Source organism: Achroia grisella, unplaced genomic scaffold, assembly GCF_030625045.1.
Source record: "Achroia grisella isolate CSIRO2021 unplaced genomic scaffold, CSIRO_AGI_Agris_v1 utg6051, whole genome shotgun sequence".
In the NCBI taxonomy this organism is placed as follows: domain Eukaryota; kingdom Metazoa; phylum Arthropoda; class Insecta; order Lepidoptera; family Pyralidae; genus Achroia; species Achroia grisella.
Genome location: NW_026712961.1, coordinates 112,543 through 138,686, shown reverse-complemented (window position 1 = coordinate 138,686; position 26,144 = coordinate 112,543). Strand labels below are relative to the sequence as shown.

Below are 26,144 nucleotides of genomic sequence, written 5' to 3'. Positions count from 1 at the left end.
GTGTTCCATGTTTGATGTAGTAATAAATAAACATTTCTACGATGTGGTATTTATTTTTATACAAAGTAGTTTCAAAGTAAGATGGTAATAAGCATTATCTATAAACAAGTCAATATCCCTGTAACATATAATATAAATCAAAATGTTTGAGGATTGTATGCAGACTGGACTCAATACAGACAAAAAACTGTTAGTTTAGTTATTGTTTAAAAATGAAACTTTATATACAATGTTTTTCTGAGAAAATATATATTTTTTATTCTATTTTTATTAGAATCTCAAGGATTATATTGTATAATAATAGAGCCCAAAATAAAACATCTCAACATAGAATATAATTTTTATATAAAAAAGCAAATTGTCTTTTTCCGCAGTACGACTACATAGCATTTACACAAGGAATACATGATAAAACTTTATAAAGGAAAAATAAATTGATTATTTAGTTACTTAAGTATAATACCAAGTAATATTGATAAAATTAATGAAAGCAAAATAAAATACATTTCTTATAATGAGGACCGAATACGTACTTACGTAAGCAATGCGCACTAAAAGTTATTTTTGTACAATATTCAAATAGAAAAAATACTTGGTCCACATACAACAGTAGGTAAAACAAGATTTATATTGGTCAATAATATACAAATTAGAAAGCTAATTGTTTTATATTTACACATAAATGATTTTAAATAGATTTAGTCAGTACATGAAATAATAATTTACATAATCCCAAATAAACAGTCTCCACAAAGAATGGTATATATTCTCACTAAGTATTAGTTAAGTAAATAAATATATACATAACTAATTTCAACAATTCCTTCAAACAGGAAAACCATACATTATTAATCCGTGACTAATATGGGCTGCATATTTTATTATCAAGAAATCCGCGAATGGTAGAGAACAATAAATACTAATTTTTAGCAGCCATTACAACAGAATGCAAACACTATTGAATAGTCAAATACGAAAACAATAATTATAAATATACCCTCCTATACCTTACCTTCGTGGTTTCAATGTAGTGGGAAATCTGAATATAATTTCCGGTACGAGTTACGTGTAGCAATTATTAATAAACAGACATGATCGTTTGAAATAATGATACTACTTAAATCATAATCTATATAACTTACGGAACTCATACCGGGAATAATATTTACAACCAAATCATAAACAATAATTGTCGCAGCATTTTGCAGTGCAATATACTCAAAACTAAGGAAGCACATTAGAAAGGAATATAATGTAAAAAATAAAAATTTCAAAATGAATACCCTCGCGCGATGAATTCAAAGAGTGAAAATAAACAAAACATTCAAATTGTAATAATATATAACCATTCAGTTGTATCATAAATTTACAACAAAATATAATGAGCATAATTATTTAAAATAATAATATGGCGTATCTTTGAGATAATTGAGATCAATGCAGTCAATAATGTCAGTTTCAGTTACGAGAAAGAATCTTCTGAACCCTTAATTAAGCAATAATTACAAAACATTGATTTTAAATTAATATGCTACAAGAAAAAATATTTCTGTGATGAATACTTAATAGTTCACTTAATTATACAATATATTTTAATCAAAATATATGTTTATGATCCCTTACTGTAGACAAATTTTGTTTTCCAATAATTTTGCGACCGCAATATATCGATTACAATTTATTAATTTCGTTTTTAATCTAAATATAATCTTGATTTATGTATAAAAGTTAACTCGGTACTTTCAATAGATTACAATAAAATCGAACGTCTCTTGTCATTTAAAATATTTTGTCAAATTTAATATAGTTGATTTCATATTTCAATGTATCGTCAAATAATTTAAATTATAGAAATAAGGCGCCTAGAGAGCTATAAGCAGTAGATAGGAAATTGGAATAGTAATAAAAATTATTCCAACTAGAACCTGAAAATAAAATGATAAAAATTGGTTAATATAATATTATAACAATAGATATAAACTCAATATGTTCTCTAATGATCAGAAAGGGTTATGAGTATTTTGTTTTTGTAACTGCGCTTTCATACAGTAGCCGTATAGTTACGTACATTTCAATAGTAATGATGTATAAGTCTATGTTTATAGTCATCTAGATTGAACACAATCCGTTTATAAATACAAATTAATTTGGTTACAATTTTTGTAATTCGAAGAAAGTATTTTCTTTTGTGGCCTTATTTTCTTTTTTTGTCTTTCTATATAGTAGAAGTATCTCATCTGATTTAATATAAATTACTGTTTAATTGTAATAAAAAAAAAACTTAAAAAAGAGGACGTTCTAAATTCGAAGTTAGCTAATAAAAGGTCTTCCGCTGGTATCGTGGTAGAAATGTAATTTGTAGTAAGCAAAAATCAAAAGTTTGATTTACAGCCAACAAATGGTTAGATTTTCCAAGGCTATTGAAATATTAAAAAGAAAAGACTTAGTTTAGTCTTCAAGAGTGATGTGGTATGAAAAAAGGCAAGAGAATTACCATTAAACAGCCTGTCGATCGCTCACAAGTCCTTGCAGTTTGCGTGTCATACTCGGGTTGGAGTATCGCGCGCGCTTGAGTATTTCACCACCGATTGCGTCACTGGCGCGCTTAATGCCGACCACCTCGCTTGACACCATGGTGTTTATTGCGTGCAGGTCCTGTGGAATAATTAATAAATGTTATTGTATTGTATCAAAAACTTCCCCGTGCAGGGTATGGCATACGAAAAAGATATGCTACAACAATAGTATATACATTGTAAAACTTTACAAAAATGTATCAATATAATTTATAATGAAGAGTAAGAGTAGTTGAGTAACGACTAACAGGGCTCGACTAAGGCTGTACGTCGGCTGGAAGGAGACCGGGGCATCCTGAAAGCAACACTTAGTTTGTGTATGCAGTTACAGTTTGAGTAGAACTGTCAAGAAACTCAACTGAATATCTTTTTTTAAGCCAGCTCCATTATTTACACTGTGTACTTATGTACATATCCACACCTAGTTTGCGTCACACTACAAGTAAAGTGGTTGTACCTTGGCGGGGCTGCGGCTGAAGCGGTAGGTGAGCTGGCAGGTGGGCAGGTGCGCGGCGGTGAGCGGCCGCACGTAGAGCTGGTGTCTCTCCGACACGCGCAGCCCCAGCGGGGAGCTGGCCGCGTCCCCGCGCGTCGCCGGCAGCGGGGACAGCATGCCCGCCTCCTGTAACACCATATCGCAATCAATAACAATGATTATTCTCACTCATAATTAAAACAAAAATTTGATCTATCTGTAATATTATTTTAATGGATATGTATAAAAAGCACTAGTACTACTACTAGTATAAAACGCAGAGACATTCTCTTTGGGTGTGTAGTAAGTGGGTGGCCAGTAGGTATTTCATCATCCAGAACAGTTGAGTATTTTTTTCGAATATACTCATATATTCGAAACAAAAACTAAACATGCATTGTTGTTAGAGCCCATTGTACCATGGAAAACAAATTAGTATTCTTACATATTTATTTTCCATGGTACAGTACCACTACTTAAGTAAAGAAACTTTTGCATTCATTTACTTTTGTCAACCTTTCTTGCTATTGGGCAGTTTGTATTCACATAAAATCTTAAAAATGTGAATTGTGACAACCTTTATTTAACAGTGCAATATGCTAATTTCTTGCTCCTTATTACTTTCGAATGAGCAGTAGATTAAAAAAAATATATGACTATTGTAAAGTGCTTAATAAGATTATTTGAAAATAAATTATATATTTATTTTCTATTTTTAAAGATTAGTTTTACAATAAACTAAACTTACATTTCTTAATCTCCCGTCAGCAAATCTCAGAACAAAGTTTTGCATACATGGCACGTACACGGCATTATAGAACGTAATTAAATCGGCTCTTTTCTCTGGTTCTGCAAATAAAACAAAATGGTTCTTAACAATGAAATAAAGGTGTTTTTCTAAAAACTGGGATCTCTGATACACTTCTAGTCTGTTTCAAGAGGTAAAATAAAATAAAAGTTATTTTAAAAATGATTCAAATACAGTTTAATATGTTTGAAACTGTTTTAAATATTAAGATAATTTAATCTAATGAATAATAGAAGTAATATTTACCAGTTTCTGTAGCTCTTCTGATCAACACATATCTATATACATGATTATTTGCTAATGGTCTCTGGCGATATAACCGCATGATGTCTGCAAAAGTTCTTTCTACCCTATTACTTTGAGTGTTAGATACCTAAAACAATAAATCAATCTATAAGTCGAATATAACACACAACTCTGCTTAGTTTGGGATGAAATGGCTCAAGTTGCTGGGTTCAATTTATGAATTATCTTTAAAATTAGCTATTCTGGTGAGCTAATGAACAGACAAATATTACCTAAAAAGTATGTTTTATTTATAAGGTTAGATTTGGCCATTAATATCCAATGGATATTTGTTTCTAGTCTTATTTCCAATGTTTGCAAAAAAGCGTTTTTTGACATTCAGTGGTTTTTGCGTAAAAGAGAATCTGCGTGCGTAAAAAAGAATTGCGAGAAAGAAAAAACCATATATCTACAAATATAAACTTTCCGTTAAATATAAACTTTCGTTTATAGTTAAGTTCTAGACAAATGGATAGATGAATATGCTCTTCACGCAAGATAACTACATAGTTATCTTGTGTGAAGAGCATATACATCTTAGCATGTCGTCTTGACACTCACCTTACAGATGACATAGACAGCGCATAAAAGAAGTTGATCAAGATGCCTGTCCTTCAACACTTGAGTTTGGTGCATGATAGAGTACTCAAGGCACGTCCATATTTTACGTTTGAGTTCTTCGTCGGTTAACTCCAGTCGTTTACATAAATCATTTATACGCAACACCGCCAAACTGTAGAACTGTTACAAAAAAAACCTATTCTCAAATTTCTGTATGTACATCTTTATTACTACATAGTACAAAACAAAGTCGCTGTCGCTGTCTGTCCGTCCCTATGTATGATTAAATCTTTAAAACTACACAACGGATTTTGAAGCGTTTTTTTAATAGATAAAGTGATTCAGGAGGAAGGTTGGAAGAATGTATAATACATGTACACTCGGGCGAAGTCGGGCCGAGTAGCTAGTATTGCATAAAATGAAGTTGCTTCCGTTGTCTGTTCTCTTCTATCTTTTAAACTACGCAACGGGTTTTAATGCAGTTTTTAGCTATAGATAGTATGATTCAAAGGGAAGGTTTATATGTATAATGTATGTACAGCCGTGCGAAGCCATCCACCACGGTTTCTAGTATTATATATTTGCCGACCCGAGGCTTTCGTTTGGATGAGATAAAAAAAATATTCAAGGAATCTCTTTATCATAGACCTACAAGCTATATCGGGTTCAATTGCGAATCTAAATCAAGTGATCCACTTAACACACATAAAATAATTCAATATAATCAGTTAGGCTATTTAGGAGGTTTAAGCCACATGTACATAGTCAGAATAAATATATGAATATTATTATAATGCTTTCCATACGTCTATATTATTTTGTACATCTATAATTAGTCTAACAGACATGGATATCTGTTTGCCAAAACCAATACGGTATGCTTTTTCCCATTTTTCCACTAACACTTTCCTTCAAACTGACTCGGTCACCAAATAATATGAAAATTATGAAATAAATATTATGAAGTACATCATACCTTTCTAAAGAAGAGTATTAAAGAGTTATTAGGTTTTTTAGGCGTATTTGGAGCAAGAGATGTTTCACCGTTACTTGAACTCTGTCCCGCTTGCGATGTGCTTGGTTCTTCTTTAACAGTTATGTTATTTGTTGAAACTATAAAAACATATAATGATATATAATACAGGTATATAAATAAATCATGCAATTTTAATATCGTTATAAACTATTAGATTATGAAACTCACATACTACAAACAGATATGACAAAAGCTTTATTTATACCCACATTTAAAAATATACGTTTTTGTAAATGCACTAATTTTAAGGCACTTACTGTATGATTCTATACCAAAAAAAGGTTTTTTTTTAGGGAAATGAATTTTATATTAATTTTATATCAACTATTAACATTAATTACATGTCCATACTATTCATACCTTAAAGACTAACTAACATAAAGAAAATAATTTTAAATAGGACGAACAAAAATTTGTGTTGAAGTTCACAACACGTTGGTAGAATTTAAGAGTTAACTACAAGTAATAATATTATCATTACCTAGTAAGGACTGGCCGGGCTTGATGTTATCTGTGAACAATTGTTTCTTGGCATGCTCCGCCGAAGGCACAAGAAAACGCTCCATGACATTAGACGCAGGCGACTGAAGTAAATCTAAAAATAGATATATTATATTTTTATAATAGCACAGACAAACGAGCTTGCGACTCACCTGATGGTGTGAATTTGAGCCCATGAGCACCTGCATCATCAAGGGAATTGCAAGTACGATGCCGGCCGTTTAAGAAGGAATAAGCTCTTTTCTTAATGGTTTCAATATCGTATCGGAAATACTATTGCTGGTGTTGCGGGGTACATTAGATTACACATGGCACTACATTGGTGATTGCCATCACCTCACCAATGTAGCCTTATGTATGATGCGGCGAGGTGTCGCTACATAATATATTTGTTTATTGTAGTAACTAAGTAGAGAGTATACAGCTAAAATGATTGTGCTATTTATTTTAAATTTGCATATTAGTAACGCGGATTCGGAACTAAACTGTTTATACTGTAAACTGGCTTTATACTGAACTTAAATTGAAGATATATTGAATTGTAAACTAATGGAAAGGTGTCAAGTGTTGACAGACATATTTTTTTTTTATTTCCACAGACAGCGGTCCGTGCCTTTGTTGATTTTATCTATCTCCATTAAAATTAATTACAATTTTCATTTATTAACGTTTTATGGTTTACCGGCCTATATATTTATATATAGATATGTATATATATAACAATTAGAAATTACATTATATATTATAAATTACAATTAGAATCCGATCCAAAAACTATCAATAAACAAAATATATTGAATACAAAACCAAATCGAAAATTGAACAGTATTTGAGTTCATAAATATTTAAACCAATTATACTGCATAACTCCGACAAGGGGGGAGAGCAATCTGAGTGAAGGCTTTATGTCTGATCAGTTACGTATGTATTACGTACGTAAGTAGAACCAGTTCATGGCATTCCGATGCAATCCCACAGGCCTCCCTGTCTACGGGTTCCGCTTTGTCGCGCCCTACCATCATTGCATCTATACTTATAATCTTAGGCGGAATACTCCATTGTTTACTTGTTCTGGACAGACATATTATAAGTGTAGCTAATGGAAAGGTGCCAAGTGTTGACAGACATATTACAAGTGTAGGCACACCTATAAATAAAGTAATTAGTTTGTTTCTCTATTAACTTTCTTTAATCTCAATGTGGGTACACTTTTACTAATACTAACTATTGCGGCGGTTTGGTGACTCCGACAAGGAAACCTCTGCAGAAGACGGCACAGACGCACGCTGTAGTTGCTCCCACAGAGGACTATCAGATTTCCACACCTTAGACTCTAGTACCAGTTCTTCAACCTTCATGAAAACAAGATTTAATTGTTAAGCGAATTTTTAAATATTTTGTTGGTATTTTCTTGTCATACTGAGATGAAATTATGACATAAATTTATTTCAATTAAAAGTATTTATAAACCGTCTTTACGGCACCTGTAAAAATACCACTATATTTACCATTATTATACCATAATTAGTATTTCTGTTTTGCTATAAGATTCTGCACATAATATTTGTTCAATTGTGTGATATCGTAATATTATCGGCAATTTCACTACCACAGTCGGTACTCAATTCTTGATTACAGTAAAAAATTTTGGGGAAATTTGTGTATTTGTATTTAATTGGGGAAAGTGTATACTATTTACCGTATTTAGATGTTTTATAGTATCTCTACTGAGTTTATCAGATATAGCTTGCACCACCAATTCAATGATCTTGTAAAAGTGGAAGGCACTGAGATTGTAGATGTTGAGAACTTCAGGAAACCGGAGTGAATGAACTCCATACACATGGAGTATAACTTCCGTGCAACAAGCATATAGAGCGAGCTGATAAGTGTCTTGACTTAGCAGCATCTGCAAAATGATAGTGTAATATTGTATAATTATAATCGCGTCATGCAACATATATTAAAAAAAAATGTTCTGGATTGATGCCACATTTTTTTATAACAGACATTACATTTTTATAATTCTGAACTGTATTTACCTCTAAGAATATAAGAAAACTTACTTGTAACGAAACTTGAGGTTTCTTTTTGTGTTCTTCTGTAATAATATGTTCAAGAATTTTGAAGTATAAGCATGTGATCCTATTGCATCTGTATACAATAATTTCATTACTGCACTCTAACTCCCTGAGTCGGTTGGAAAATTGCGCTATCCACGCATTGCACGGCTGTATTAAGTTCGTAATGATTGATTCCTCACTCACTCCACACTCCCTGAAATGAAAAATATAGGTATTATGAAGTCACTGTATTAATTTATTTCTCTGCTTATTTAAAAGCTATCCAAAGGGTATTATACATTCTTTGTACTTAAATATATTATTCAGGCATGTTAATTAGAAATACATACTTATAACAAAGGAGAACTTATCTCTAAAAGTGATTTCTTCCAGTCAACACAATACAGCGTGGCATAGGAAGTGTTAAGTGGGTCAAAATGTGCAAATAATTATGAAACTATACCTACAGTAATATATCATTTAATTTTTTTATTTAAAATAGGTGAATTAAATGTCAATTATGTTAAGACGAAGTTGTGCGGGTCAGCTAGTTTCTCATAACTTACGAGAAGAGCCTCAACAGATTGGTGGAGGGTTGTGGCTTTGATGCTTGTAAGTATGAGGTGAGGTGGGCACAGCTGTTGGCGGCTTCGGAGACGGGTGACAGGAAAAGTTCCTGCTGCGGTAGGTAGCGTTGGCCCGACAAAGGCGTGTCTGGACAAACTCGCCCATTCTGTGCATAGACAAAGTAAACAAAATTCAAAACAGACTAAATTTAAGTATTTATATAATACAGCATTGTGGAAGCGATGCCTCAAATGAATTTATTTTACTTATATGCTGTGAATAGAAAGGTAAGAGTACTTCTGTGTAGTTCCGTAAATATTACATCTGCACCCCGTAAATTCATCAGATGTGGTCTTCACTTTATCTAACATAAAGTGACATTGCACTTTCTTCATTAAATTAATAAGTACTTATATATTAGTATATTTTTAATTAATTATAAAAAAAATGTATTTTGCTATGGTCACGGTCTCTCAGACTTATTTAGAGTGGGAGCTAATAATAATAATAATATAACTCTTATTATAGTGCACAGAAAAAATATTTCCAAAAAAATAACTTAATATGTTAACAAAAGGCGGCTTTATCGCTCAAAGCAATTTCTTACAACCTGGAACCTAACCTATTTTTCTTGCTCTGCTCTGCAGTAGAGAATCCTCTCGTTACACTGTTGAGTGTCTCACAAATATAAAATCTTATGTGGACACCTAATACTGTAAAACATACTACTAAAGAACTCACGGACTCAAATGTTGAATTCACTTCAGGCGTTGCAGTTTCATCTCTATTCATGATTCCAAACTGTTCTTTTGCATCATCACCTGTAAAATATAGAATCTTTTTAATATTATTGTTGTTACATTTATTCATGAGTAAGCATGGATAAGTTCTTTTAGTATTAGGGTGTTTTCTTTTTTTTATTATAAATATAAGTAATATATATGTAAATCCAACGGATGTGATCATTATGTAATCTATATAGGCAATGGTTACCACTTTCAAACAGATGGTATTGTGTCTTGCCACTCCAGTTAAATAAATAAAATAAATGTAGTTTCTCTTTACAGGAATAGTATTTAATGTAATTAGTAATTTATTTTGTCATGTATATTGTTTTTGTTTTACTAATTAGTGATTAATATTCTCTAATTCTGTGTTTTAGAACAAAATATTGCTGTAAGTAGTAGAAGGCAATGTTATACACCCATTGTTATATGTATATAGCCTATTATTACTCACTCAAAAAAATTCGTTCATCAAATTCCATAGCACTGAAAACATGGTTTTCATAGTGATTTTTCAAAGCACTTATGTTTGTTTCAAAGCTAGCCACATTTAATACACCCATTAGTTGCTCCTTGTGCCCTTTTAAAATCTGTAATAATGAAGTGAAATAACAGTATATCATAACTTTTTGGTAACGACAATGTCGGATATGTTAAAACATATCCGACATTGTCGTTGCCAAAATGTTATTTTATGGTAGTGGTATGGATTTTTGCTAAAGGTATACAGTAAGACCCAGCTTAACACGGGGGATACGTTCCAATAAGTTCCTGCGCTAAACGAAACAGCGTTAACCAAGGGCTTTTCTTTCTTTTCTTTGGAATCACTACTATCAATATATTTGTTTTCTTCTTGCTCAGTTAATTCATTGACCTGCTTATTAGAAAGGCTAGCTGATGTTTCTTGAACTATTACCTCGACATCTTTCTATCACCCTAAAATAGTATAGTTCCAACCAACTACGTGTGAATGATTTGATAATGCCCCCAATTACGAATTCCCAGGTTGAAATAAAGGAGCGCTAAATCGAAACAGCGTTAAGCGGGGTCTTAGTGTACCATGGCGAATCACAAGAGGGCCACAAAGGTATGAGTATGAATTTAGGATAGTTAGAGCATTATTATGAATTCTAACTATATATATATATAATAGACAATGGTTTCCAACAGTGATGGGTGACCGTGGAAGAGTGGTATAATTTACACGTCTGCTGATTTATTTGTACTATTATCGATCAAGAAACTTTCTATTAAATACAACAGGAAATCTTCTGAGGATATCTGGATTACTATTATATCATGCAAAATTACTTTTTACCCAAATTGAAGCTAGCAGCCCACGATGATTACTTGTTTAAAATAACATTATGATATGTTTAGGCTTAATTATTTTAATATTCCTAAATATATTTAATTCAATCATTAATATTTATAAATGAGATCTTACCTTCCTATCAAAGAAGGATTTTATTACTGGTGTCCAACTGTACTCTCGCATGATTAGTGCTTCAACAGCTAATTTCATAGTAGGGTCATCCATGATTTCTTGAAGGATCGATATAAGAGATGGCGGATTGGCTGGTAACTCAAAATCATCACTTTGCCAATTATTGGGTAGACCTTTAAAACAAAAAAATACAACCTACTTCAGAGTGTACTTTTAAATTTATTGTAACTTTTGTGTGTACATTCTTCAAGTTCTTTTTATCTTTCTTGCTAATTCTGTATGAATCTTGAATGACAATAAATTCAGAAATTTTGCTTTTATATTAAATCATGAAATTAAAATAGTTTTTACTGTCCTCTTTTAAAGACAGGATAGTAAATAAGAATAATCTTATACAGTACTAAAAAAATGTAGTAAGTACTAAGTAAAGAATTATAGATTATTAGATTCACACAATACAAACCTTTAAAATTAGGATTGATGAGATCTGTACGTCTGGTCATAAAGGCATTGGCATAAACATAGTCAAGACTAGACAACAACAAGTGGTACATGTCAACTAAGTCATCAGAGTTGGGAAACTCCCCTTTAACACATATATACAGATACCATGTGAATGTAAACAATGAATTACTTGTATTAGTGGCCCTGCAACACAATAGGATATATAAAACACTGATTTATTACATTTAATACATTATTTCTAGTGTTTACTGAACACTTATTACAATATTGTGTAGATGTATGTTTTCACAGAAAAATAGCTTGTATTGTAAAAATGATTTCAGTTGGCGGGTGAGATAACATAATAAAATGGAGGACATGGAGGTATGACATATAAATATTCCGGAATGTCATAGGATGAGGCGTTACACACTGATGTGATTTCTATGGTTCATTCATATAGATGATGGTTAACCACTAATCATCAGGTGGTCCACTAGGTTGTTTGCAATTATAAAAATAAAATGTTGTTTGTGCTGAATTGTTCTTTTGTATTTATTCTTTGTATGAAATAAAAATATGCAGAATTTTTTAATCAGAAATGACAAAAAGAAAAAAAAAGAGTAATTATAAATAACTTATTCAATATAAACTAACCCTGTAAATATTTCTTGAAAAATGGATCTAAATTTTTTAGACAGCATTGCAGACACCACAAACTTGACCTCCAGATCATTCATTTTCTTTTTAAAATCCTCTGACATTGATGCAACATCAGACCATAATTTTATTTTATTGAAGAACTGAATAAGCCTGTAAAATTTCATTTTTGTAACTATGAACACATAAAAAGTAATAAAAGTAAAAATTAGTTACCTTATCATTTAATATGCACTTTTCTATTTATTCTTAAGTTATTTAAAATAAACTTAAGAATAAATAGAAAATCTTATCATAGGGATCTTATGTGTAAAATTACTGAATAATGTTACATCATTTATAAATATATACTAATCATTGTAATTAGTTTACACATTTCTCTAGAATGTTACAAGGGCATGTTACAAAACTAATTAGATAGAAACCAGTATTAAGATTGGATTTAGAAGAAACATTACTTCAAAAATCAACAAAATATTATAATAAAATATAAACGATTATGGATATTGAAACCCATCAAATTGTACCAGAACGAGAAAATAGGCAATTCCTCTTATCAAAATAGGCAATAATCAAGAAGGAAACATTATGGGTAAAAAATCATAAACATGTGTCTATACATACTTTAGGTTACAAAGCCTAAGAAGTTCTGTAAGGCTTATATTGATAGCATAATCCTCAGAGTCAGTATCTGATTGTGCACTGGAATTAGTAGTCATCTGACAAGTTGCATATAGTGCACACCCTATCCAATGCACTATATCACCCTGAAATTGAAAGTCACCATGAATAAATTCCACTTGCATCTGCTGTGAAAGTATTGTAATAATTAATGCTTAGCAAGATTGTTATTATAAATATGGGAATTGCAAGGGTCTCCAAAATTTGTTTGTGCCACTAGACAAAACGTTCTTATAATAAATACAGATATTGATTGTTATTGATTCTATGAAGCTAGGTTTATTCAGAATTTATACTCTTTATAATTTACTTGTATTTACTCACTTCCAGCGTGTATTGACGATTGGTTTCTAAAAATGTATTCTTGAAATTTTTTGCAAAGACAGGATCTATGTTTAAATTTGTACATAGGTTATCTATTTTTGTCACAATATTTTCTTCGTTGTCTTCTGATCTAGACATTTTGAGGATTAGATGTATTGATGAATTATTATAATTTAATTACACAAACAAAACAAATTTCTGTAAAAAGAAAGTTGCAGGGATTTTTGACAAATTTGACAACTTGTTGGCGGGAACCAGTACCACAAAATGACATTAATGCAATCAGTGTTTCTATCTACTAAAAATCGTAAGATTTTTGGTATTTTTCAGGAAAAGTGAGTTTTTAAACTATTCTAGTTATTATATATTTATTACAAACTGCACTAAAAATGAAAAACTAATAACTAACTTTAAATAAAAATAAAATTGATGCTATCGTCTTTTAATAAAGCTATTTATTAATAGTGATAGGAAATTACACCTCGTTAAATGATATCATTTCAATGCATAAGTATAAGAATTTTATTCTTATGTTAGTGTTAGCATTATTTTAATAGTAGACTAAATCTTGAGTACTAATTTGTAATTCAAATAATAACTGTATTAATGTTATATTTATATTTTTTTAAAGTAAAATAAATTAAATATATATACAAACGGGTTACAGAAAACCCGTTGGTATATAGGTATATTTATTTTATACATGTTGTAGAAGAAGAAATTTTAATGTTGCCAACTATGGCAAAGTAACGTTGACAACATTATTACGAATTTTTTAAAATTTGTTGTTTTTGTTATTTAATTTTTATTTGGACATTATATCAGTAATGTCTTTTAGTCAATAAAGGAAATAAACTGCTTCCAGAAAGAAGAGTTGAGTCTGAATATTGGATTGACCTGACTAAAAGTTTTATCCACTTGACAAGTTTCAACAACCAAAATGATATTTCGCCGATTGTATCATGTTTCAGTTACATATTATTCTGTTAAAAAACTAGGAAATAAATTGTGTAAAATGATTAATCCGAAAAATAAGAAGTAAGTCTTATGTTCTTAGCGTTACAAAATTTTAATTATTTATAGGTTAAATAAAGGCGCTAAAGAACGACCTATTTGTTTATTTTCTAGGCATTATTATCTACCATATACAATGGAGAATAGTTTTATGCCAAGCGTGAAAAGCTTAACAAAAATACAGAGAGAACCTGGTAAGCAAGGAGTCCGCAGAGTGGCAATGTTGAACAAATTATTCATGAAACAAATTACTGACATTATGTCTACGGGCACTGTTTCAATGGATATTGTTGGCCGTGGCATTGAAATATCTAAAGTAGGTATATAAACAATAGAATGAAGTACTTTTTGTAATAAGAAACGCCTTCTGAACTCGCTAATCAATTTATGGAATCATCTGTATTTGAATAATACATAAATAGTATAAAGTTTAAATAAAAACATTTAAGTTCTAACTAATTAACTATTGTCTCTAAAAAAAGCTAAAAATAATTGTTACTAACTTCTAGTTGTGTCTAATAACCAGATGAAATAACTTTTAAATACCATCCAAATAAGATATTTAATACATTGACATGAAAATAATCAATGCAATAATAATAATCTTAGGACAATTCACACAGCTCCATCTAGATTCAAATTAAGCTAATTAAATCTTGTGTTATGGATACTAGAGAACTGATTCAAATACATAGATATAGTTTTTATTCATAAATACATACATATTATACATAGAAACACCCAGACCGATACAAACAATCATACAGTATATTGAACCTGCGGCCATCAGAAGTAAGGTGGTGTGTAAAACCTCTAGACCACAGAGGCAGCCACGTAATGAATATAAAAATTAAAAAGTTATTCATACAATAGCCTTAAAAGGAAATGTTTTAGGTGCAAGTTACTCCCGATTTGCAAACTGTAAATGTTTTTTGGGTTTGCAAAGGTGATGCCTCAGATGATGAAACAGAATCAGTACTAAAAAGCACTGCAGGCGCATTACGACATGAGCTTTCCACTCTTAGAGTAATGGGAGAAGTTCCATATATAGTCTTTGTTAAAGGTAAGATATGGTCTTAATACTTATGTCTATCAGGGGGACAAGAGTTTAATAGCCCCATTACTTACAATGTACTATTTTAGTTCTACCTCCACATGGCTCTTCCTGGAAAACATTGTGATTAATTCCTGTTGAATTTGTTATAATAAAGTTACTAGCCTGTTTTCATTCTAATCCTAGCATCCTCCAATAGTACCCTGGCAGCATAAACTGTTTTATCAGGTGTGCAAAATACCACAAAAAAATGTATTAAAAAAAATAAAAACAAACTTTTTTAGTGAGTGATGTCTCATAATAATTGAAATTGAAACTTACAAACCATACCATCATAGCTAAAGTATCATGTTACTATTCTCATTAGAAAAATGGCACAAAGAAAATGTGAGCACCTAAGCTGAAATTGGTTTGAAACATGGCATTTTATGAATACTGAAGGGAGTAAAAGTACAGGATTCATGCTGACTTGCAAAGTCTAGTCCTAATATCTTAATACATTAGCCGCCTGTTCCGACTTTCCGACATTACAAGTGTTGTATTGTAACCCTCTGTGTACAAAGAGTCAATAAGAATGTATAGGAGTTTATTTTCCGTTTTATTTCCATTAAAAAATATCACGATTGTTAGTGGTTTTTATGTGGTGGAAAAAAAAAATTGGTGTGGAAAACGATTTTCCCTTGTAAAGTATTTTTTAAGTATTTTAATAAATATAAAACATTCCTATAGTATATTCTTAATTTATTATAGAGGAGATCAGAATCGGGAATCAGTCGAGGATGGTAGGAGGAGTATGAAGTCTGACCTGACTTCATACTCCTCCTACCATCCTTGTTAACCCATCATGATTCAGTTAGGATTCTCCAGGATTTTCCAGGGCGAATGACATATTGATATGGAACAGTACTAGTAGTAGGGCCAGTATGTAATAGGAATCACCTCCTACAACTATAATTGGTCTTTTTTGTACAACAGATAAACATGAAGCGTTGATCACAGATTTGGACCGTCGTTTATCAATAGCTGATTACGGCGAGGACTACCAAACTACGCAACTCGGGCATTTACTAAAAACTGAGTTTACACTTGATACAAAATTATCACCTGAAATGAAGGTAGGCATATTATACGTTATACAGGGTAATTCAACGTAATGTAATATCTATAATAAAAATTAAACATTTAAGTAATGAATGATAAATAGAAAATTAATGATAAATCAGTTCGAGCGAAGGCGGTAGTACTAGACGACTGCGATTGGTGTTAACCGGTAGGCTTCGCGATGCTCGTAGCCTCTGCTGCCATTGACTTGTACCATAAAAATATGTATAAATCTATGAAATTTGCTTAAATAAAGTAAATAAATAATCGAAAAGGATCCTTATGGATTGAATTTTTGGATTTTAAAGATAAATAAGAAAAGAAAAATATTGTTGACGTCGTTATCTAGACACACGCAATGAAGAGGTATGCTAAGCATGTTGATATTGAAATAGTAGGGGTAACTAATTGCAAAGAATGTAAGTACACAGATAATGCGACCGTGTTTTTGTTGAAAAATTGTTACTTATAGATATGCGCAGCTCCTGCTATTGATGTTTTCTTAATCAAATTTAAAATTGTTATTTTTACATTTAACAGATAAAGCAGATGTTTCCACTCTTTGGCTAATATTATATGAATTTATTTATTCACTACTATCTGATATTGTCTGACTTTTTCCAGATAGTTAATGTCTATCTTCGTACCTATCTTTACATCAAATTTCATTAAAATATATTGAATAGAATAACAACAAACAGGCAAACGAACTTTCGCATTTGAATCAATATGGATCAGTATGGATTTATTTTCGCGAATTCATTTACGTTATTGTCTAAGATATATTAATTGACGAGAATAAAAACTGACCCGTAGAATAAAAGAATTTGATGTAGTTCGTACTTTTTTTAAAGAGAATAATATTTGTATACTTATGACAAATTTGGACCATTAGGGTGTAAAGTTTATACCTGATATTGTTACTGTAAAGATAACGGTATCGTCACATTTTTACCTATACACACTACCGATTAGAAACTGAAACTATTCCTTTAGTCGTACATAAATGTTGTTTTCATAAATTTATGATATTGTTAACCGACTTTAAAAATAATATTTGTCTCCTTTCATATGTAGATATTATTTGAATGTACCTATACGTTTCCAAAATCATTAGTGGTTTCGAAGTTTTCATTCCACGTAACAAGATCAGCTCTATTTGTATTACATATAGATACGAAATAACATACCATAGGTAGTTTTAAAGAATACTCCATATTTTTAATGATATAACTATTTAATCTATGTATCTTTTAAGGCTAAGATAAAACAATTAGAAGACGAAACGCCATTAACTCAGGAGCCTATACCGGAAATGACTCACAATGTTTATGGATTAGACCATGCAAAGATTATGAGTAGGTTATTGGCTACGCGGAAGAGAAGCAAAGATGCTTGGAACAATTTAGACTCAAATAAAGCAATTATAACGTATAGAACATCAGATTATGAAGCATCCGAGCTGGATACAGACCAACAGAAACAGCAGTTGGCTGATTTCTTACAGAAAAGACAGGTATGAAGCATTTTCATGGTTTTAATTAATATCATATTTACAGCATCGTAACTATACGCATCCATCACGTACATGTTAGTTATTAGTTGAGTGTATGTATATTTTAGACTATATACTTAGAATATTGATTTCATGAATACTACTGGATTTCGGCTCAGTATGATATTTTTTACCACTAAGCCTGTCAGAACAATTTTGATTATAAGGAGATGTGGAAAAAAATATATTTGTATAGAAAAATGTAGCTGTAATCATATTGTGGTAATAGTGGTAAAGATTGAAGTCACCACTAAGTGACATACTTAATTTTCATAAAATGGGATGGTACTTAAATCCTTATGTCTATTTCAAGCTAGGTATTAATTTAAACAAAAACACTAAATCTTTATAGTCAACCCTTTGTTGAAAACATATTTGGAATACCCGGCTTTTTTAGATACAGATACAACAAAAAAATTAACAAAAACAGAGACAATGATGCTGCGCAGTAAGCGTTTTTATTAATGTCACGTGGTCACCACATATAAATAGTTTTCAAGTAATTTGCCGTAATCTAAGATAGCATTTTGTATGTAATACAAACTCTTTCTGTAGTAATCGTTATCGTCTTCTTATATATATATAATATAATATAAAATTCTCCTGTCACAATGTTAGTTACCATTAGGGTTCATGATTTCTCGAGCTTTTCAATTTCTCGGGTCTCGAGAATTCTCGAGGTTAATTTCTCGGGCTTCTCGGGTTGTCGAGAAATTTACATTTACGTACGTTTTCTCATATTATTTGGTTCCAATAACGTCAAAAAACTCAGTGGTTCCATTTGAGACGAAAACCACTGCATTTTTTGTTAAATATTAAATATAAAATTTTTAATTAGGTATAAAACTTTTATTGAGTAGGTATATTTAAAAACATTATACATATTATGAATAAGCCATTTTTTTTTTAAATACTGAAATATATTAGGTTCTTACAAATGAAATTAGCGTTTTGTCGTACTGGCCACTTTGATTTTAAATATCTCCTCTTTGGTTAGAAATTTCAATGTCAAATTTATACAGCTATTCACTCATGCATTTGTTTTTCGAAAACCGTAATACATATGCTTGGTTTTTTCTTTGGGTTTTCTGCTTACAAAATGGAAAACCTAAAATATCGCGTCATTTACAAGTACAAGTACGAGTTCCGCCATGGCACTAGTGCTGCAGAAACGGCTCGAAGGATTAATGATGTGTATGGTGGTGGTGTCGTAAAAGAAAACACAATACATTTTTGGTTGCAACCTTTTCGTTCTGGAAATTTCGACCTGCAAAACAATCCTCGTGGGCGGCTGGAGTCTAATGTTGGTAATAAAGAATTGAAGGCTATTATGATAGCAGATCCATCGCAAACCACGTCCGAGTTAGTTGCAGGTTGCGGTGTTAGTGACAAAACTGTATTAATCCACTTGTAGCAAATTGGGAGGGTGAAAAAGCTTAAAAGGTAGGTCTCTCATGAATTGAGTAGACAATTCGCGTTTCGATCGACAAACGCGCGTAGACTGCTGCGTTACAATAGTCAACCGGCATAATAATAAAGGGATTTTAAATCGAATCATTACCTGTGATGATGTGGATCTTGTATCATAATTGGAAACGCTCATCGTAATGGCTGAACCCTGGCAAACCAACCAAATCCTGCCCCAAGCGAAAATTGACCCAAAAAAAGTTACTTGCGAGCGTTTAGTGGATTAGTTCCGGTGTTGTTCACTTCAGCTTTCTTAAATCTGGTCAGATGATTACGCCAGATGTGTGTTGTCAACAATTGAGAAACTATAATGGAAAAGCTAGCTGCTAAACAACCGAGGCTGGTCAATCGCCGTAGGCTACTGCTGCTTTAGGACAACGCTAGACCACATACTGCACAACTAACATTTACCAAATTAGGAGAGATTCAATTGTAATGTCTAAGACTTTACAATTGCTCCCCGGATCTTGCTCCAACAAATAACCATTTTTTTCGAAATTTGGATAACTGATTGGGAAAAAATTCAAATCCGATGGGGCAGTCCAAAGTCCAAAGATTTTATTGATATGTCCAAATGCTCCCATTCAAATGTTTTTTTTTCAGTAAAGGGATCAATGAAGTACCTATGAGATGGCAAAAGTGCATAAATAGCAATGGTACATAGTTTGATTAAATAAACATGTTATATTTTGAAAAAAAAATACTTCAGGTTACTCCCTTACAAAACACCACTTTCATATATTAGGACCTAATATTATTCACACTTATATTTATAATGACAGCACCATTTTTGGCTGGTTATTTAGAAAAAATCTACCTTAAACTTGTAAACAAAAATAGTTTCTGTAAAACAAAAAAAAATACATCAAAGAAAACCTTAATATCTTGTATTATTGCGCCGCCACGCAATACAACAAACGGCAATTTAATTTCTATATAGTTACTTGATTTCTCGAGTTCTCGACTTTTCTCGAGCTTGATTTCCCGGGAACAAAACCCAACGATTTCCCGAGAATTCCCGGGAAGGAACTCTAGTTACCATACTCCTACAAAACGGCTTGACCGATTTTTTATGAAATTTTATATACATATTCAGTAGGTCTGAGAATCAGCTACTATCTATTTTTCCTAAGTGATAAGGGGTTTTTTTTTTTAAAGGATGATAATGGAATGGTGCACTCGCCTGCGCTAACGGTTTACGCTGGCGGGGCACCAGTGGAGGATGATAAGATGAGCATGAAGTCAGATCAGTTAGCCCAACGTGACAAATTCACCGGGAATGTATCACGATGGTTTCCAGGGGGAACCGCGTGGAGGTCGATCTGATATGGTACATTGCTAGCAATGAGATCATCAGTCCACATTACTAACAATCCCCTTCCCCCCAAGTGATAAGGGTTGTCCACCCCTAACATTAATTTTTTGGTCAAAATTTTATTTCTATATAATGTGGCATTTTAAAATACATACACCCCTAAATTTTCACCTTCTACCATCAACCCTTATTTTTTAATAGCGATTTTAATTTATATGGGAAAACAACGTTTGCGGCTCCGCTAGTTATATACCTACAGCATTAAGTAAGGGAATGAAACATACGCGAAAGTGACTTGGTTTTATTGTATTTATTTGTAGATTCTTCAGAACAAATTGCATAAACAGTTGCGCAAACCGAATGATGAGTGGCGATTAGCAGATGATCAAGACGATGATGATGATGAGAACGCATACGAAGAGTTTGAAGACGAGGACGAAGACGACTATTACGATGAGAGCGAGGACATTTACGACAGCACAATTACGGCAGAGAAAAAGACTCACACTAGCGTATAGACATTTATTTGTTCATTAGGTACCTATTAAATTCGTAAATAAAGTCCGTAAGCCGTGGTGTTAAAATTCGAAATAAACCTACAACACAAGTACCTACAATATATTGTTGTTTAAAAGGAATTTTATTTCAGAGTTATCTCAGTTTTGTTTCTACTGTCTAGTAGTTGCATACTTGTATTCCTAGTTGAAAAATTAAATACAGCCTTGGTGATCTTGGTTTAGCACACCACCGCCATATATCTAATGGTCGATTGTCGTCGGTCGAACCGTAACAGGGCTCTATTCCTCGCACGGTATAAACATGTGTATTCATGAGTATGATTGTTTGTATCGGTCTGGTTGTTTTCTATTTGTATTATGTATGTATTAAAAAATGTATATAGGTATATTTATATCAGTTGTCTAGTTACCATAATACAAGTTCTGCTTAACTTATATTATTATTATAAATCGCAGTGAAATCACTGAATTTGAAGATATAACATCTACACAGAAATGACATCAATTAACATCATACGCGTTCTATGATATCAATGATGATGTTTATCATAGCCAAGCTATTGAACAATTTCAAGCAAGGTGACTCACCTGATGGTAAATGGTATCCGTCGCCTATATACATAAACAGCACGTGGTCCTCACGTTATTAGAAGAGTGAAGAAGTGAAGACGCCATATCCTACCCTTCAATCGAAAAATTACAAAGCAAGCTGCTTCGTGGTGAGGTACGAAAAGACGTTGTACCCACGTGGACGACTTGTGTAATTGTACCTTGGTAAATCATATCATATCAGTACGGGGTACTTTTTACCAAAATATATGCAGGTCGTAGTTAGTGTTTATTTAAATAAAATATAAGCACTTTGAATAGTCATTTCTTTGATTCTACCACAAGATACCATAGAATATTCGTCAGATGCCGAAGACCGCGATACCGTTTGGTCTTCGATCTCGATATAAATAATATCAAGAGGCATCTCGGCCGGGGTCGGTTGAAAAGTCAGAAAGAACGTAAAAGAGCTATTAAGATGACCACATTGTCAGAGTGTGGGGAATCCCGAATAAATGTCTCAGCATTTAATGACGTATTACCGATATAAACTTCGTCCTGAAATACCGTTTTAACGTCGATTACTGTATTACCGCTAAGGTTGGTGCTACAACAAGAAGCGTAAAATAGCACTGGAGAGCTACTTACGTAGGTAGTAAAGATTGGGGGTAATCATTTTTAATTAATAATGGATGCACTATTGATCTATTACTAATAATCTACCCTTACTTTGTACCGATATTCCGTTGAAACCATTGTTGTTAATTTATCACACAGTAGCTGTACTCGCGGTTACACCCGCGTTAAATTTATAGCCTATGTTGTTTTGGTGCGAAAGCTATTTATTGTAAAGTTTAATTAAAATCCAATCAGTTGTTTTGGCGTGAAAGAGTAACAAATATCCATCCACACTCGGAAATTTTCACTGTTATAATATTAGTAAAAAGTAAGGATTGCTATTATTGACCGAGTGACCTAACTTCTATCAAATTATTACTGTCTCATTAACTCAAAAAAAATTATTATTATAATATGCTTATGGTTAATGTATTCTTTCTGAACCTAAGTTTTAATGTCTAAATAATGTACAGTAACATTTAATAAGGGTGACGGCAGACTTTCTTGTCAGTTAGTTTAACTACTTTCAGAACTGACTGAACTGAAGATTTTCGAGAATACAGACTGCGGAATTATGGAAAAAGCTGTGGAAACAGTTATGGAAGCAGAAAAATAATATCTGACGTCGCATAAATAAATAATGAAAAATGTATAGAATAAAAATTAAAAAATTAATATCAAAATCTATGTCATAATCATTTATTCATTTAGGCCATCTTCTGCCCTAATGGACGTCAACATGTTTTATCACTATCTCTACCGTTCATCCATAACTAGCGTACAAAAAACTAAATCCTTTCTAAAGAAGAATATTTTTACGGTTGATAATGAAAATGCTTTACCCACCAGCGCCAATAGTATCGCTGGCGCAACACCAGTGGAGGATGATAAGATGAGACGAGGTCAGGTTAGTTAGCTCACCATGAGCTCTCTAGGATTTCTAGGGCGGACCACGTGATAAATTGCTAGCAATGGAGTCACTAGTCCTAATTAATCAGAAAAATAATATTATTATATATGTACCTATACTATTTATGGTAACAGTAGTATAATAAAATGACGCATCATTGTATGAGAAGGACAAGAGTAAACAAATTGTGATAATAATAATAATGTAAGAGATGTGTCAGACCAATCACAACAATTGAAGGCCGGGTCGTTCCCATTTACCCAACGTCTTGTCACAGGATCATTTCAGTTACAAGGAAAACGAGTGGATATAACAATTGAATAAAAACCCGGGCACTTGCTATATTTTTAATCTGTATTTAGGTACAGATTAAAAATATAGCAAGTGCCCGGTACAAACCTTTTATTTACATTAGTACTTAGGTACTAATGTAAATAAAAGGTTTGTAAACATATTACAATATTTGTTCATACTTAAATGCCTGTACTAATTTATTACACATAGTATTATATCGTGTTTAATTAATTAGATTTACAATTATAGCTTCTAAATATGTAAGTTTTATAGTTATTCTTCGTACATACTATTCCAATTGTAATTATGTGGTTATCCAGACTCGTATACAGCTTACATAATTTTAGGTACTTTTACTTCATGGCTCATCGACATGAATAAAGATCGAAGAATTCAGTCAAATAAAGTGATAAAAGTTAGTAGAAATGCTACAATGACAAGTCAAGCATGTGAGTAAGCACTTGTATTTGATACTTATAATAGAAGCACTTCTTTATTAAAAGGATTTCTAAGCTAAGAATTATTTAAAAAGTAAATATCTTGTCCTGCAATTTACGATAGGTACGAGTATCTGTAAATTTGGAAAATCAACGAACTAATGTTTGTAAGTTACTTCGTTGATTTTCGAATTTTGAAAAAGTTTACTACTGCGTTCCGTCACTTTTGTAATCTTAATAGTCGAATTAGTTAGATAGTAGGGGGAAGTGGGGCAGATTGATGCACAAAAATTCAAAGCCTTTTTTAATATACTAAAAACATCACATTTCAACTTTTTTTTTGTCGTGTGCATTGGTCAACAATTCAGGTTTATGTTTTGGTCCGAAATACCCGCTTAATTATATTAGATATAACGATATATTGATTTCAGTAAAAAAACAGTTTTGCATCATTCTGCCCCACCTACGGGGCACTTTGATACACGCATTGAGGCACTTTGATACAGAGTGGAAATTGTATGAATCTGTTTTAAATAATAACACTTTCATGTAAAATAATACATTTATTGTGAAATAATTAATTTACAATCAGTTATATACATTTTAACAAAAAAAAACACTTGTTTCTTAACAAAACTAATACTTCAGAATATCACCATTATTCAAAACAGGATCGCTAAACAAAAAACAAATTATACTTGACTCGTTTATTAAAAAATAAATATAATAATCTAATAGGTTAACATAAATTCTAAAACTAAACTTTTCAACACGATTTTGTAGAGTTCCAGTTAGATATTTGTCATCTGCTTTCCGTATGGATAATCTCGTTGAAATAACTTTAGATACGGCCCACTTGATTGAGTCTTCACCTGTAACATCTTTCAGTATTTGGTTTATATGTTCGCACCATTTTCTGAAAATACAATACAATTTTTTTACAAAATTAACACTTTATTGAAGTCATGGGGAACATTGATACGTATCATTGTGCCCCGTACTTTCCTGTATCAAACTTCCCCAAAAATAATTTTTATAAAAAGCAGGTTTCACTAAAGATACTAAGTTAATTATTGTAAAACACGTGCAAAGTCCTTAATATTTGATGCCCTAACTTACCTTTGGGATACATTGATCATCACAAGATGGCTCAGCAGATCGTAAAAACACTTTTAAATCTCACATTTTTTTTAGTTACCCGCGCTCGAAACATTTTCTCTCCTGCTAAAAGCCACCGGTTGACTGGCTGTTAGCGTAATCACAACGGTCGCGTTTAGAAGTCGTGTTTCAGAGTTGTCACTACTCGAATACATTTAATCGTTTACGAAATAATACATGTGTATCAATGTGCCCCTTGTCCCAATCTGCCCCAGTGGTATCAGTTGTTAAATAGTAGTTCGATCTTTAATAGTTGAAAGATATACCCTATCGAAGTTTCGTTTATAACATAATGTCGAATTTATTATCTTCTTTTTGAAGTCGCTTTAAGACTGATTTCTAATGACATGTGTTTACTAGCAATGTAAATGTTGACCTCCACGTGGTTCCCCCCGGAAACCATCGTGATAAATTCCTAGTGAATTTGTCACGATGCGTTAACTGACCTGACCTTATGTTCATCTTATCATCCTCCACTGGTGCCCCGCCCGCGTAAGCCGTTATCGCAGTTAATGCAATGGTGCACCCACCATTGCATTCTCATCCATAAAAAAACCATAGTGGTTAATTCTTGATGAATTCTTTTCTAATCTAACTAATCTGTCTTAATACTGTTATCCGCCGCTGGTACCCAGCCAGCGTTTCGCAATGCCATATTAATTAATAAAAACTATGTACTTAATTAAATTAGGTTTTAATAAGCACTCAATATTAGATACTACTACTACACTTTATCACTTATTGTCAGTCATTGACTCTTTCAAGTATTTGAAACACTTTATCATACAACTTAGATAATTCTGTCTAAGCTCACAACGAATTAAAATCTTAGTGTGTATTCTACTTTCATATGGGCACAGAATATTATTGAGAATATACTTATTTAATCAAAAACGTTTATGTGGTTGGAATTTTCTGGAATGTTCTTGTTAGAAAATTTC

The 26,144-nt window shown here is 32.0% G+C and overlaps 2 protein-coding genes across 2 annotated transcripts; one reads left to right on the top strand and one right to left on the bottom strand.

Annotated features, from left to right (window-relative positions):
• Positions 1–800: 800 nt before the first annotated feature.
• On the bottom strand, positions 801–13,465 carry LOC131848976 (retinoblastoma-like protein 2). Its single transcript, XM_059198952.1, has 19 exons — positions 13,214–13,465; positions 12,833–12,975; positions 12,206–12,361; positions 11,568–11,752; positions 11,105–11,277; positions 10,112–10,247; positions 9,614–9,693; positions 8,872–9,038; positions 8,309–8,519; positions 7,942–8,151; positions 7,468–7,594; positions 6,223–6,336; positions 5,682–5,818; positions 4,706–4,885; positions 4,106–4,232; positions 3,800–3,900; positions 3,034–3,198; positions 2,495–2,655; positions 801–1,925 (listed from the first exon to the last, which is right to left on the bottom strand). Exons 1-18 carry the CDS (start codon positions 13,349–13,351, stop codon positions 2,497–2,499), a joined length of 2,709 nt encoding a protein of 902 aa, XP_059054935.1. The 5' UTR covers positions 13,352–13,465; the 3' UTR covers positions 801–1,925; positions 2,495–2,496.
• Positions 13,466–14,051: 586 nt separating this feature from the next.
• Positions 14,052–21,237, top strand: LOC131848966 (uncharacterized). The gene is made up of 6 exons (XM_059198939.1): positions 14,052–14,251; positions 14,342–14,543; positions 15,122–15,290; positions 16,257–16,396; positions 17,641–17,898; positions 21,040–21,237. Exons 1-6 carry the CDS (start codon positions 14,154–14,156, stop codon positions 21,235–21,237), a joined length of 1,065 nt encoding a protein of 354 aa, XP_059054922.1. The 5' UTR covers positions 14,052–14,153.
• Positions 21,238–26,144: the final 4,907 nt, after the last annotated feature.